This window comes from Pelodiscus sinensis, chromosome 14 (assembly GCF_049634645.1).
Source record: "Pelodiscus sinensis isolate JC-2024 chromosome 14, ASM4963464v1, whole genome shotgun sequence".
NCBI classification, from domain to species: domain Eukaryota; kingdom Metazoa; phylum Chordata; order Testudines; family Trionychidae; genus Pelodiscus; species Pelodiscus sinensis.
The window spans coordinates 44,712,448-44,726,929 of NC_134724.1; the positions used below are offsets into that span (position 1 = coordinate 44,712,448).

Genomic DNA, 14,482 nt, shown 5'->3' on the forward strand with positions numbered 1-14,482 from the left:
AAATTGTCTTTAAAGCACAACTGAGTGGAATGGAATGGATATGTACAAATACAACAGTGGCCATTAAGAACAACCGTATCATAAGGACTATTCTTAAAGCATAAATGTCCACTCCCTCCTCACAACAATCTTAAGATGATCATGCAAAAGGGAAAAGAAAGAATACTCACAACTGTACTGTATAAGATCAATAATGTTTTATTATTCCTACTCAAATAAAAGAGAATGTGACATTCCTTACCTTTCCTTCTGAAACCCATACCAACTGGTTCTGTTGCTGCTGAATAGCTTCTTTTAATGCTCCATACCAGCCATCATTCATTGAATTCAAGTTAATGGTAGCTAAAAATAAAATAGGATAAATAAATTTCTTAATGTAACATTTCTTTTTGACTAGAACATTCTGGACCATGACCACCAAATACAATGTGAATTTTGAGTTTAAATAACACTTGCAGCACTTTGTATACACACATTTATGTATGACTGCTTTATATAAAACAGTTTGAGGCATTTTATCAGTTTTATCTTATCAATGCTAAGAGCCGAGCTCAGCATATTTTACTCTAAAAGAAACTGTTAATATGGCACCCATCAATTCTTTCCTTTTGTGTTTAATTAGAGGCCTATCTGCTTCCTTTAGATTTCAGAATACATTTTTGCTGATTTTTACCTCTATTGGTCTAGCCAAGTCAACACAGTTAAAAGAAAAAGAGTTAGCTTGCCTATCTGAGCCTCAGCAGGACAGAACTTTACTAAATTCCACCTATATATAGACACACAAATACAGCTGATGTAACTTGATCTGCAAAACCTATATTACTGGTGATGACACACAAGGAAGAAAGAACCATCTTGAATGAGATTAATACCACCTACCCTGTGAACCAATTCAAACTTTTTTTAAACTAGTGAAACTGATATCTTAATCACAAATCAAATCTAGAAAAAAGCAGAACCCTATGGTAAGCCTTTACTGCTCTCCCACTGTTAATACCATTCCTAATAAAATTAGGAGCAACAGGTAAGTCTGCAAGTGAATCAGGACCAGACAGCAAGAAGGAAGGCCAGTCATGGATACAGTGGGAACAGAATAGAACACCAAGAAAGGGAAAAAGTTTGGCAAGGAGCCAAATGTACCATGCATTATGAAGGGGCCTTTGCTACCTCTCCTTCAATGAGAGGTAGGAAGGAAGAAAGGAAGGAAGGAGAAATACAACAAAAAAAGACCATAATTAATGCAAACTAGTATTGGGATTGACATAGTTTACTTGTGAAAACCTCTAACCAATTTTTTATTAAAATTTGTGGGATTTAAATGTAATGGGTACGACTGGTATATTTTCATTGCTAATAAAAATCATATTCACACTATACAAGAGATGCTGTTAGATATATTACCATCGCTCCAATTTAACTTGTAATTAGTTCATAAGCATCTCCTCATGTTTACTTACTTGTGAAGAGATGATGATTATTTTTCCGTAGCTTGTGAGCTCTTTCATACAATTTTCTAGCACTTTTCCGTGATTCTGGACAAAGTCTCATTCTCATGGTTTTTACACCCTGTTTGGAATCAGGATTAAGGAACACCACAATGGGATACCATTGTGCATAATTCAGACGATCCACAGCATTTGGAGTGACATCTAATAAAGCATGTTTGTCCTGCAGAGAAAAATAGTACATATGCAAGAAGTAAAGCTTTCAAGCTCTTACTAAATAATACATTGTAATATCTTTTACAGATTTGTTTTCTATTTACCATGGCATTTATATACTGATAAATAACTAACTCGTTAAACTTTTCCATTCTGATAACGGGAAAGTATATAGGTAATCCCAATACAGCTGGGCTGTCCAGGTGGCCATCAGTCCCAACAACATTGGTGCTACTTCAAATTAATTATATGAATTATTACATATAATGTATTTAACCCATATAAATCAGCCAGTTTTCTTAGGCAAAAGGGGAGCCACATCAGCACACTGTATTAGAAACAAAGCCTGTGGTTACTAGGAAGAAATGCCAGGTCCAGATTAGGGATGTTAAGGACTAGTTGACTATCCGATAAGTAAATGCTTATCAGATAGTCAGTCGACTAATTGATTCCCCCTCTATCAGACAGAGGCAGCAAATGGAGGGTTATTTCAATGTGGGCGCAGCACACAGCTGAGCCCGGGGGACTCTTGTGCATTTCGAAGCTGGCATGCTGCATGGAGCGGGACTTTTGAAATGTACATTTCAAAGGAGCAATGCAGAAGTGCTTATCAACTAGTCGAGTAGTCAATGGAAATTCCATCAACTAGTCAATTCACTGTTACTAACATCCTGAGTCCAGATTCCTCCACAAAGCTAGTTTCCATGTCTTATCAGCTCTCCTTCCAAGAAATCCCTGCCCCTGCACAAGGGATCTAACCTGCTTTCCCCTGCCACAAAGTCAACCTCAGGAACATGCAATTAGTGCAGTGGCATGTAGCGTTTCCAGCTTGAGATGTCCCTTCAGTGTTTAAAATTTTTGCACTAGAGGGGGCAATAACAAATTTGTTTTAAAAATATAATGAAAGAAGCAGGTCCACTGATTGGGGAAGGGAGGAGAGCAATTGCCCCAGGTCCCAGCCACAGTAGCAATGGCACCTTGAGCCCTGGGCCCTTTAAATTGCCACCAGGCTGGAGCACCGAGCCATGTGCTATGTGGCAGGACTAAAAGGATGGCCGTCCTTGACCCTACCACCTTTCACCCTCAGCCCTGCCCCTTCTGGGAGTGCAGAGTTACCCACCCCTAACCTTGCCCAGGTGCCCACAGAAGCAGTTAGCTCCACTGGAAAGAAGGAAGAGGGGATGAGTGTAATATGAGGTGAAAGCTAGTATTAGACGACTCCAAGAACTTAAATGAGGGAGTCTAGCATCAGTTTCTCCAATTAGGTAATATTTCACTTGCTTAAAAAATGCACATGAGCACCACAGTCCAACTTTCTTTCATGTGAAGAAAGTAGAACAGAATAGGCAGCTTAGAAGAGCAGTAAGGCAGCAGCAGAGACTTCTAGAAACAGAGCCTTGAAGCATATCCAGGCTGAAGAGTTCAATGGCAGAGGGGAAAATTAAGTATTTCAAGTTACAGTCTGCAATATATCCCAAAAGTAGTTATCACATGTCCAGTCCACATGAATTTGAGAACGTTTTAGTGAGTAGTACCTGGAGGGATGGCACCTACACCCTTTATATCTTGCTCATGCAAGATAGAAGTGACAAGTACCAATCAGAAAGACCCAGATATCCCATAGGTCTTACTCAGCGTAAGCGCAGGGCCAGCTGACCATTCAGGTGAACTAGGTGGTCACTTAGCACCAGGCTTATCTCTTATGAAACAGAAGTATCAAATATTGTACTTGTAAAACAGTGCCTAATTGCATGTCAGAAGTTATTATATTATTCATTTTGCACTGTTGGGCATGGTTGTGTATGTAAATACAGTTAAAATGTATCATGGGATAGCTTTAAAACAGCACTGCCTGGATTTGCTGCCTAAGGGCAGGGTCTAGCAATTCAATCGTTCTTAGTAGCCCCGTGTGGGCCAGTCATATAGTTGATTATGAGCTTGGAAATATTTATGATGCACTAATTGAAATGTCTGATACTACCGCCCTAACAGGATCATTTGGCAATATGGCATATGCAGATGAAGAAGCTCTTGCAAATTCAAATTTGTAGTTATACCACAAAATGAGCAGGTTAACCTGACCAGTAAGAAACTTCAGGCAAAGGACTTCAACATATATTCTGCTATACAACAGCTGCAACAGATCAACAAGCTTCTGGAGGAATTCAGTATTGATACAGTGTTTAAAAAGACACTAGTAGATACTCATGAGCTTGCTGAGTAATTTGAACTACCAGACTTTAAATCAGAATCAGCACAAATTTGGAGAAAGCAGCAACAGTTCACATATGAAACAAAAGACGAATCGGTTCAGGATCCCAAACAAAAATTCAGAGTAAACTTCTATGTTCAAGTCCTAGATCCTGCAATCCAGTCAGTTAAAGAACTATTTGAGCACATACAGCAGCTTGATTCAATAGCTGTTTTTTTCAAGGATGTACACAGTTTGCAAACTAAGACTTCAAAACAGATATTAGAACATTGCTTGAACCTAGAGTTGGCATTACAACACAAATTCAAAAGATATTGATACAATAGAGTTGTGCAGTGAACGGAAGGTTATTTCACGAAGACTTAGAAGACATTCGACACCTCAAGACCTACTAACATTTATTTCTGAACACATACTCACAGACAGGATGACCATATTTCCCCATGCCAAATACAAGACACCAAAAGGGGAGGGGGTCCGCTGGTGCTTGGTGCTTCAGCCCTCTGCGGAACTCAAGGCTCCAGCCCTGTGAAGGGGGAGCTACCAGTGGTGGGGGGCTCCAGCCCCACACTGGGATGGGGGAAGCAGCTGCTGCTGCTCAGGGCTCCAACCCCAGGGTGGAGGGGGAGGAGAGGCCAGTGCTTGAGGGTGCTTGGGTTTCCAGCTCTACTCCGTGTATGTGGGGGGAGGGGACGAGAGGAGAGAGTTGCCAGTGTTGGGACTCCAGCCCCACAGTAGGTGGGGGAGGAGCCACTGGCACTAAGGGCTCCACAGCAGCTGAAGCTCCAAGTGCCAGCAGCTCTCTGCCCTCTCTGTACTCCTACAGGGATGACGACATTCAGCCCTGCAGCATAAAGGGAGGGGACGGGAGCTGCCAGTGCTTGGGATTTCAACAGCTGAAGCCCTGAGCTCTGGCTGCTTCTCCCTGCTGCAGTGGATATACAGGACAATGTGCCCATTTAAAAAAAAAAAAGCTAGAATGCCGAGAACAGGCCTTAAATATGAGACTGTCCTGGGAAAAATGGGATGGATGGTCATCCCCCTCACAGACAGCTCTCTCAACATCTTTATTGCTCTTCAAAATTCTCTTGATTCTTCCAGTTTCTGTTGTTAGAAGGAAGTTCAAATTGATAAGGCATAACTTTGTTCTTCTATGTTGAAAGAGGGACTAGCTATCAACTCAACAGAACACAAAACAGCTTCAAAACTTGGTCTTAAACTACTCATTGCCCCATTTGCAAAAGGAAAAAGTATGAAAAAAATGAGTTCTATATGTTTACACAAAATCAATAGCTCAGTGCAAAAGGGTTTTAACTCAAAAACGGAATAAAGATTTTCATGGCTTTCCAAAAATCAAGTTCCTTTGAAAGGAAGATAGTTACAACTTGAAATGCTACTGTTTATAGAGTGCTGACCACAAACACTATGTACAACTTAAAATAGCAAGTGTAACACCCTCCATGTGAACAGAGTGGGGTAAGCACAAGTCAGGAGCAGGATTTCTTGGCAAAGTGGAGATGAAAGTATGTCGCTTTATTTGTTGATGTAGATGGCAGTGGTATTGTCAGTCATGACTGCCATGCATCTCCCCCAGAAGTCAGGGAGAAATGCCAGACAAAAAGGCAAACTGCTCTGTGCTCCCCGACATGGATATGGAAGGACATAATCTCGTTTGTCCACATAGATTGGGTGATGAGGTCCAGAAGGCAAGTCGCTGCGCCACACCCCCCAGCCCAATGTGGACATGTCTGACTAGAAATACTGTGGATTGCAGAACATGGCATGGGACACAGATTAACACCGACCTGGGATCCAGCCACAGCCCCAGGGCATGAGTCATGTGTTGGGAACTGTGACCACCATGTTGTCATGCCCTGGGCAAAACACTGATGGCAAGCCAGGACTGGAAGGGCCCCAGGCAGAATCTTGCAAATGGGACCATGTTTATACATGTTACCAAGAGTCCTATGAGCTTGAAGCACGTCCTGACGATGGTGACTGGGAAGCCGGTGAGTGACCACAACATCTAGGTCACTGTTGCAAAACAAGGCTCTGGAACAAAGGTCCATGTTTTGGTGGCACTGAGCACTATCCCAATGAATTCAATCCTTTGTGCGTGCACAAGGGTCAACCTCGTGGGGTTGGTAACAGACTGAGCTGTTGCAGTGTCCCAGGTAAAGACAATGTGCATCTCCATCTTACAGTATGAATGGCCCCTCAAGAGCCAGCAATCCAGGCAGGAAAGACTTGAATTCCATGTTGTCATAGTAAGGCTGCCACTATGGGCACGCATTCAGTAAATACCCAGGACACTGCAGTGTGTCCAAAAGTGAAAGCAGTAAACTGGAAATGGTTGTCACCAACCAGAAAATGAAGGCAGCATCTGTGCCAGGGTTTGAATGCATGAAAGAAGGAGTCCTTCAAGTTAAGGGCAGCATACCAATCCCCTGGGATCCAGGGAGGGGATGATGGAGGTCAGAGAAGCCATCCAAAACATGTGGGTGGTGACAAATTTGTTGAGCCCCCCTTAAGTCCAGGATGGGCCGAAGACCTTACCTTAGAAACAAGGATATAGTGGGAGTAGAAACCCCTGCCCCTGAAACACTGGAGAGAACTCCATGCTCAGGAGTGTTTACACTTCCTGGAGGAGGAGCTGCTCATAAAAGGGGCCCCTGAAGAGGGATGGGTGGGGACAGCAAGGAGGGAGAGAGAGGGGAATTAGAGTTGTCTGCTATAGAATCTTCAGGATGAAGACTGCTTCTAACTGAAGTCTGAGGGTTCTCTTGAGTAGTTAACGAAGGCGGCCCTGGATATGAAGGATTCCAGGGATCCCCTTACGAAAGTCAGCGTGAATTTTCTCCATATTCAACCGAAGGCCCAAGTCCAAAAACAAAGAAAAAGTGTCCTCCACTTGGCACCCAACACCTCTTGGTACGAATGAGCCTCGAACCACCAAGTGTCTAACAGAGCATTTATCAATGCAGCCACTGCTGATCCAACCTGTGAGAACATATGGGAGCAAAGGCGAGTCCTTGAGGGGTATCTGATGCTATAGTCTTGACCTGTAAACAGTACATGGACCTTCTGGGGGATAGAAGGTCCACTATGTGGAAGTCACTGTCTGAACCCAGTATGAAGAAGGAAGTTTATTTCTTGTCTTACTAAGAGCTTATCCTGAAGAGAGATGAGGAAGTAGCAAGAGGAGGGAAGAGAGGTATGTGGAGGAGTTTGCCTAATGATATTATTTCCAGCACCCATTTGTCTGAGGTGATATACTCCTCCAAATGCTTACTGAAAATTAATGAGTTAGTCTTCAGTTAGGGGAAGGTGGGCAACTAGTTGTGTCTGACAGGACAAAGAAATGGGAGGGCCTAAACACTTGACCATCCCGTCAAAAACTGGTGCTTTGAAGATAGTCTGCTGTGAATTTGTGCTGGGTTAATTGCAGGATCTCTAGAACCAGGGTCTTGGAGGTTCCACCGGAATCCAGAGAATTCCATCAAGCAGGATCTATGATCCATTTCTGATCTACTGAATATTATTTTGTTCTCAAGAGTATAGAAGCCCAGTGAACACGATATGCTCCTAGAATCAGTTTCTTCATAAACTTCAGTCCATTGAACGGTAGATCCTCCACCATATTCTGGACTTCTCCAGGAAATCATACAACTATTGCCAGAATGCCCTGTACATCATCACTGCCATGGAGACAGAGTGGGCTGTGGGATTGGCAGCATCTAGAGTTGCTTGGAGGGATGTAATCACTAACAGTTTCTTAACAATGTTAGCCTGAAATTGTTCCCATTGATCTGGAGGCAGGTGTTGAATAGTAACCAAATTTTGCATAATTTGTGAAGTTATATTTGGCCATCAATGCCTAGTAATTTCTGATGTTGAACTATAGGTTTGTGTTTTAATAGGTGTACTGGCTATTCTAATCTCTGTTGTATAAGATGGACTAGTATCTGCCCCATCAATTTTCAGAGAGCTGGGTGGATGGTGGTAAAACAAGAAATTAAGAGTAACTGGTGAGAACATAGTATTTTTAATCAGCTCTCACACATAAGTAGTTAAGGTTTTTTACAGGTTCCCCGATAGCCTCATTACTAGGAAAGGCAACTCTGGATGGGGTCACAAAAAGAAGAATATATAGCATTGCTTGTTTTAATCATTTATTGACCTCAAGAGGTATCTGTAGGGAGTCTGCAATCTATTTCAATTAGCTCTTGAAAGATCACTGAAAATCAAAGAGACACTGAAGTCAACAGAGAGGACCATGCTTCCCTTACATTCGAGAGCGAGCGCAGTGCCCCAGCAGTTCCTCCTAGTAATGTGGCTATATGGCCATCGGTCCCAATGCTAGTAGGGCTATATGGCTCTACACGACGTTTCATTAATGTAAAAAATATTTGTTTAGACATTTCTGAATTATGTTTCATTTTGACAATTTGCTGAAGTTGACAAAATTTGCTAACAGTTTTGTTCACCTTCAGTGGAAAAAAATTTACTTAAAAGATTCTGCTCAGCTACAATCATGAGTCCAGAGAAGTGCTTGATCTTAGAGAGGAATAGAAAAATTTGTTTCATTCAACATTAATGTCACTCTTGAATTTATATAAACAAAATTACATAAATTACTAGAGCACATGTACATAGTATCTTGCTTTTTTAAAATTTTTATTTATATTTTGTTGTTTACGCTATTGTATGTGAAAACAGCAGCATTTATAATTATGGATATTAGGTTTATTCACATGAATAGTCATTCTATTAATTCAACAATCCTGTTCTCCCTCATTTGTTTCCAGAATGAACTACACATTTCATAAAACAAAGCACATTTTTATCACTTACTCTGTCAATTATCTGTTTTATTGTATGAAGACGAATAATACCAGAACTGCGTTGGTCAGTGCCAGCATCTCTTGGTTCACTTTCTGTTCAAGAGAACACAGTTCAAGTCATAATTTTTTAGACACCTATTAGTCAATAAGAAAACCCTCTCTATGCTCCCTTTAATAGAAAAAGGACCATCTGCTTTTCTAGTTCAAAATACTAGTTTCAGACCTTATGCAAGTCATAGTACTGAACACAAATTTTTTACTTTAAAATAGTGCAGGAATTATCATCATCATCTTCAGTTTAGTTATAAAATCCTAAGAATATATTAAGTATTTCCTAGGAGCTTAACTGTGAATGCTTTTTGAAGGTGCTGAATTAAGGGAAGGGGCACTAAGGAAGCTCACCATGTTACAAGATTGGCTCCTAAGATAGCATTAACAATAAACGAGTTTGCATTCACATGAATGTTTTCTGAAGAGTCCTAAATCTATTACTTTACCATTAAAATGTTTCTATCACTCAGTTAACGGAGACGAAATGTAAGCCTTTCAGGGTACTTCCATGAATTGTGGACAATAAAAAAGGGAGACCTTAAAACATTAATGACTAGAAGAACACCACAGGAAAGGCTAGCAAAACAGGTGACTGTATAATTAGATCAGCAAAGAGAGACATTTACTTGCAACTTGATAAATATCTGGTTCTTCTCTTGCCAGTTTCTCTCGCGCAACATCAGCAATTGGCCCAAAGATGGTTACAGGCCTGAGAAAGCCAGCTTGAAGAAGAAAAAAAAATCAAAGTAAATTGACTTAAATATATTTCAGCATGATATTTTTCCATCATGAAGATTAAAATGTTGAACTGAGACAGCAAATATGTTCATCTCTTTAAAAGGAATCTACCTTCTCGAAGAACAACTCTTTCGTATGCAGGAAACTTGGTCTGAACAGGCTGGGCAGAAATATCTTCTCTGCTTTTTCGAAGATTTCGTTTTGAGCTGCGTAGACCTCGGAACCTCCAGAAATCCGCACGATCCCCCCCTGCTGTCTTTGGGAGTGTGTACTGTACACTAGCTAGTTGTTCAGCTCTAAGTACGGCAGAGATTCCAGGGGTTTCAAAAAACAAAAAATACCAGCTACATCAGCTTTTGAAATGATACTGCATTAACAAAATTTAAACCTGTGACTACATTACAATGACAATGGGCTGAAGGACCACTGATCACCAAATTAAGGTTTCCCTATGTTTTTCATTACATCTTAATGAGTAATTGCCCTTTGGACCTCTTTCTCTTGCCATTGAGGATCAATTAATATAGCTCAGGCAACTACAGCAATTGTTTACAAATTATTTACTTTTCCGAAAGTATTTATACATCTGTAATTTTTAAACAACGTATGCTGTGTCTACTTATGCTCATCATTAATTTTAGGATGCTTCTAGACTAGGAAAAAGATGACAGACTCCACACTTAGGCTTTAATTTCACCAGTTTAGCACATGCTGAAATAATTCCTTTGTCTTGACTAGAATTTATATGTTACTTGGATTCAGTTAGCTAATTCAATTTGACATCACACTGCTAAGGCCTTGTTTGGATTTACGCTCCCCACTTTGTGTTTCTTTCACCTGGAAAAAGAAAGAAATAACTCCATGTGACTATCCTATGGAGTGGTCAAGGACCACAGTTTGTTAACCTCTGTCCTAAACCAAACTCAAATGTAATTTTGGATACTCAAACTGGATAAGTCTAATTGAAAACTATTTGGGGTTCCACTAGTGAGTTTTTTTTCTTCCAAAATGTTAAGATATAAATGTGAGAGTGATAAGGAATGTTAACTAAAACACAAATGTGAAGAAACACAACTTGGACAAACCTTAGTCACAGATTTAACAACTATTGTAGTAAACAGTTTCAAGACGCTACCTGTTTTTGTTGGGTATGATTCCTCTTTCCACCTCTTTGTGATTCTTGCCAATTCGAATAGCCAGCCAGGACCCGAGCTTGCCGTTGTACAAAGTATCCACCACCCGGAACACTTCACCTTTGTTGAAACTTAGCCCATAGGGAGACTCCTTTTCATATTCAAAATGAGTTCTGATATAGAAAGAATCTCCCACATCAGACTCAACAATGCGACGATAAACTGCAATAAAAGTTAGCTGAAGTACATTAAAGGGTTCCTAATGCTCACAGACGTTATGTAAAAAGACAGAGTAGAAATCTTGCCTATCCTCTGTTCACCATTCTAACTGTAAGGTAACTTGGAAACCCGTAACTATATCCCCACATTTCAGCATAAGCAATGTATGTAAAATCCACATATGATCCTTATGTTAATGTGAGGCATTCTGAAAACAGTACTTATTCTAATTTGTCTTTTTTCCTACAATGTGTTTAGAGCTAATTTAGTGATTTTTTTAAAATCAAGCTACATTGACAGCACTGGAATCAGATATTACCTATTCCAGAACAGACAATGCAAGTTTCCCCATTTTATCCAGTCATTGTTTTTCAGTCACTATTTAGATCTGGTCTCCATAGCTTTGTACTGATATATCTTTCAGTTAGGGTTGTGAGTTTTTTTGTGTTTGTTTTTTAATTCAACACAATTATACTAGCACAACGCCATTCACTTGAAAAAGGATCGAGACCAGACTCATTTCATATCAAGCTAGTGAATTGTCATCAGATAATCAATTTATCACTACTATACACTTGCAAGTGCATTTGAAATAGTGACATAAGAATGAAAGGCTTCATATCACCAATCATTCTAAGCTGCTACTCCCTGAGGCAAAGTAAATTATCAAAGAAAATACAGGACTATGTAGCACTTTAAAGACTAACAAGATGGTTTATTAGATGATGAGCTTTCGTGGGCCAGACCCTCTTCCTCAGATCAAATAGTGGAAGAAAATAGTCACAGCCATATATACCAAAGGATACAATTAAAAAAAGGACAAATCATATTTTAGAACAGAAGGGAGATGCGGGGGGGGGGGGGGGGGGGGGGGGGGGGTGAAAGCCTGTGAGTTAATTATATTAGAGGTGATAATTGGGGAAGCTATCTTTGTAATGGGTAAGATAGCTGGAGTCTTTGTTCAGCCCCCTGCAGAGAGCGTCGAGAGTTCAGAGGATTCCCTTTCAAGTGCAGATTTGAATGCCTTCTGAAGTAGGATGCAGGTGAGTAGGTCATTCAGACAGTGTCCTTTCTGGTTGAAATGGCAAGCAACTGTTTTTTCTTTGTGATCCTGTCTAACGTCTGTTTTATGGGCATTGATTCTTTGGTGAAGTATCTGAGACGTTTGTCCAATGTACATAGCAGAGGGACACTTTCGGCACATGATAGCATAGATTATATTTCTGGAGGCGCAGGAATATGTGTTCTTGATCTTATAATTCATTTAGTTAGGCCCAATAATGGTGTCAGCAGAGTGAATATGTGGACAAAGCTGGCAACAGGGTTTGTTGCAAGGAAAGGTACCAGGGTTGGTATTAGTGTGGTATGTCCTGTGGTTGTTGGTAAGAATCATCTTGAGGTTAGGTGGTTGTCTATAGGAGACTATGGGTCTGTCTCCCAGAGCTTCTTGGAGTTTAGTGTCCTGTTCCACAGACATCTACCCTTCCCCACCTCTAATATCATTAACTCACAGGCATTCACCTTCCTTCCCCTCCTCCCCCTCAATATCTCCCTTCTGTTCTGCAATGTGATTTGTCCTTTTCACGTGTATTCATTTTTTTAAATTGTATCCTTTGGTATATATGGTTGTGACTATTTTCTTCCACTATTTGATCTGAGGAAGTGGGTCTGGCCCACGAAAGCTCATCATCTAATAAACCATCTTGTTAGTCTTTAAAGTGCTACATAGTCCTGTCTTTTGTTTCAGCTACACCAGACTAACACGGCTACATTTCTATCACTAAATTATCAAAGGTTACCTATACTGTTTCTACTTGGTCTCAAAGAAGCCTGTCAAGCAGTTGCTATCCTTTTATTTGAGGAAAATACTTACCATCCTTTTTCTTCTGTGCCAAAATTGTCACCTCTTCTCCTTTTGGGAGATCAAGCAGAAAAAGCACTGCCTCCTCTCTGATGATGTTCGTGAAGTCTACATTATTTACCTGGCATCAATGCAATAACAGGTTTGAATTACTGCACAATGTAGCAACACACACATGCATTTTGAAAAACTGTGAAACGTACATTACATATATACATTGTGAAAAACTGCATTATTTATTAATGTTAGAGTTATTTATCCAGTTAAATATAACTTAACTGCATGAACCTCAAGAAGCTTTTTGCATATATTTCTTAACAATGTCTTTTGCTTTGGTAATACTGTCCTGGCCACAGCAAGACCCATTTCTTTATCACTCTGATCTAAAGCATAACATTCATCTCTCCTTTGTTTTCAGGGTTTTTATGATGAGTCTGTGATAAAGTATGTTGACATTACACGCTGGATGAACTGAATTTTTTCTGGTTTAAACTCTATGTAGACAGAGCCTTACATCACTTGCCCAAGCTCTTGTTTCACATGATTTTCCTTTACTGTTGCCCTTAACTCCTTGCTTTATCTAACTGAAAGGTATATTTGCGTATCCTAGCTATCCTTTTTACCACCGAAGTTCAGGAACAGCTGGTAAGGAAGCCAAATATCTTGCTTTTATAAATAGACTCAAGTATAAAATCCCTTGTAAAATTAAGAGAACTAAACATCCCACATTTTAAACTTTGTCATCAATATGAAAGAATATGAAGAAATTACTTTTCTAGAAACATTCCCTTCCAATGGCATTAAGAGAGTTTAACAGATCCAGGTAGGGAAAAAACCCAGTTGTCCACAACTTACCACCTGTTCTCCACATATACATAAGGGGCTGCTCTGTCTCTCTCATAGTATTCTTTAATACCATATGTGATACCCAAGTTTTAATCTATTTACTAACTGAGTTAGCTTCAGGAAAAATGCATTCTTCTGTTCAAAAACTTGTGCTTGAAGCAGTGCTCTGAAATTGGGGTGGGGCGATTAAACAATAGATTCCTGTACACAATTCTAAAATGCCTAGAAATCTATTAATGAAATCTAGAAGCTAAGTCCTACCTGCTGATTACTAGTATATATGATAAAGATATCTATATGAACTTTTTAGTAAACAGTTTAATATCCAGTAAGTTATACAATTTGTCCAATCTGAAACTAGAAAACTTGGGAATCACAGTTTACCAGTGATCCAGTAGTAAGAGCAGAAAGCTGCACTATTGTCTAACCCTATCCAGGCACCAATGAGCAGTTTACACCAGCAGTTCTCAGGACGATTTTTTGGGTGGCCTCAGAGTGCAGCCACCAACTCTTGCTGGTGGCTGCTCTTATACTTTTTCCTAAAACGCTTATTGGCTTTAGGAAAAACAAATAGATATGCACATATACACATCCAAATTACTGTAATTTATTTATTGCTAAATAGGAAGTCCTTTATAAGTGATTTTAACAAACATATAAATATCACTTTTCACAGCATACTTATTCAGCCCTGGCAAATCTGGGGACAAATTAAGCCCTAGATGGGGAGGTTGGGGAGACAGCAAGAGCCAGGGGTGACTGGAGTGAGGTGGGCTGGGGGAGACAGTCAGGGGCCAGAGCCTGATGCCCCACAGCCAGAGAATGGAGCCCAAAACTGCGTGGCCAGAGGCCAGGGCCTGACACCATGCAGTCAGAGCCCAGGACTGGCACCCAAAGCCCCACAGCTGGAGTCATGC

At 40.3% G+C, this 14,482-nt stretch overlaps 1 protein-coding gene across 8 annotated transcripts in view; it reads right to left on the bottom strand.

Moving 5' to 3' along the window:
• TJP1 (tight junction protein 1) overlaps window positions 1–14,482 on the bottom strand; it is a 299,612-nt gene that overhangs the window by 45,758 nt on the left and 239,372 nt on the right. For all 8 annotated transcript variants that reach the window (XM_075897730.1, XM_075897727.1, XM_075897726.1 and 5 more), the window contains 7 exons: window positions 12,732–12,840; window positions 10,642–10,861; window positions 9,618–9,802; window positions 9,395–9,490; window positions 8,728–8,810; window positions 1,458–1,668; window positions 242–342 (listed from right to left, as the gene is read on the bottom strand). In XM_075897730.1, the coding sequence (XP_075753845.1) occupies window positions 242–342; window positions 1,458–1,668; window positions 8,728–8,810; window positions 9,395–9,490; window positions 9,618–9,802; window positions 10,642–10,861; window positions 12,732–12,840 (1,005 nt within the window). The remainder of the gene's footprint in view (window positions 1–241; window positions 343–1,457; window positions 1,669–8,727; window positions 8,811–9,394; window positions 9,491–9,617; window positions 9,803–10,641; window positions 10,862–12,731; window positions 12,841–14,482) is intronic.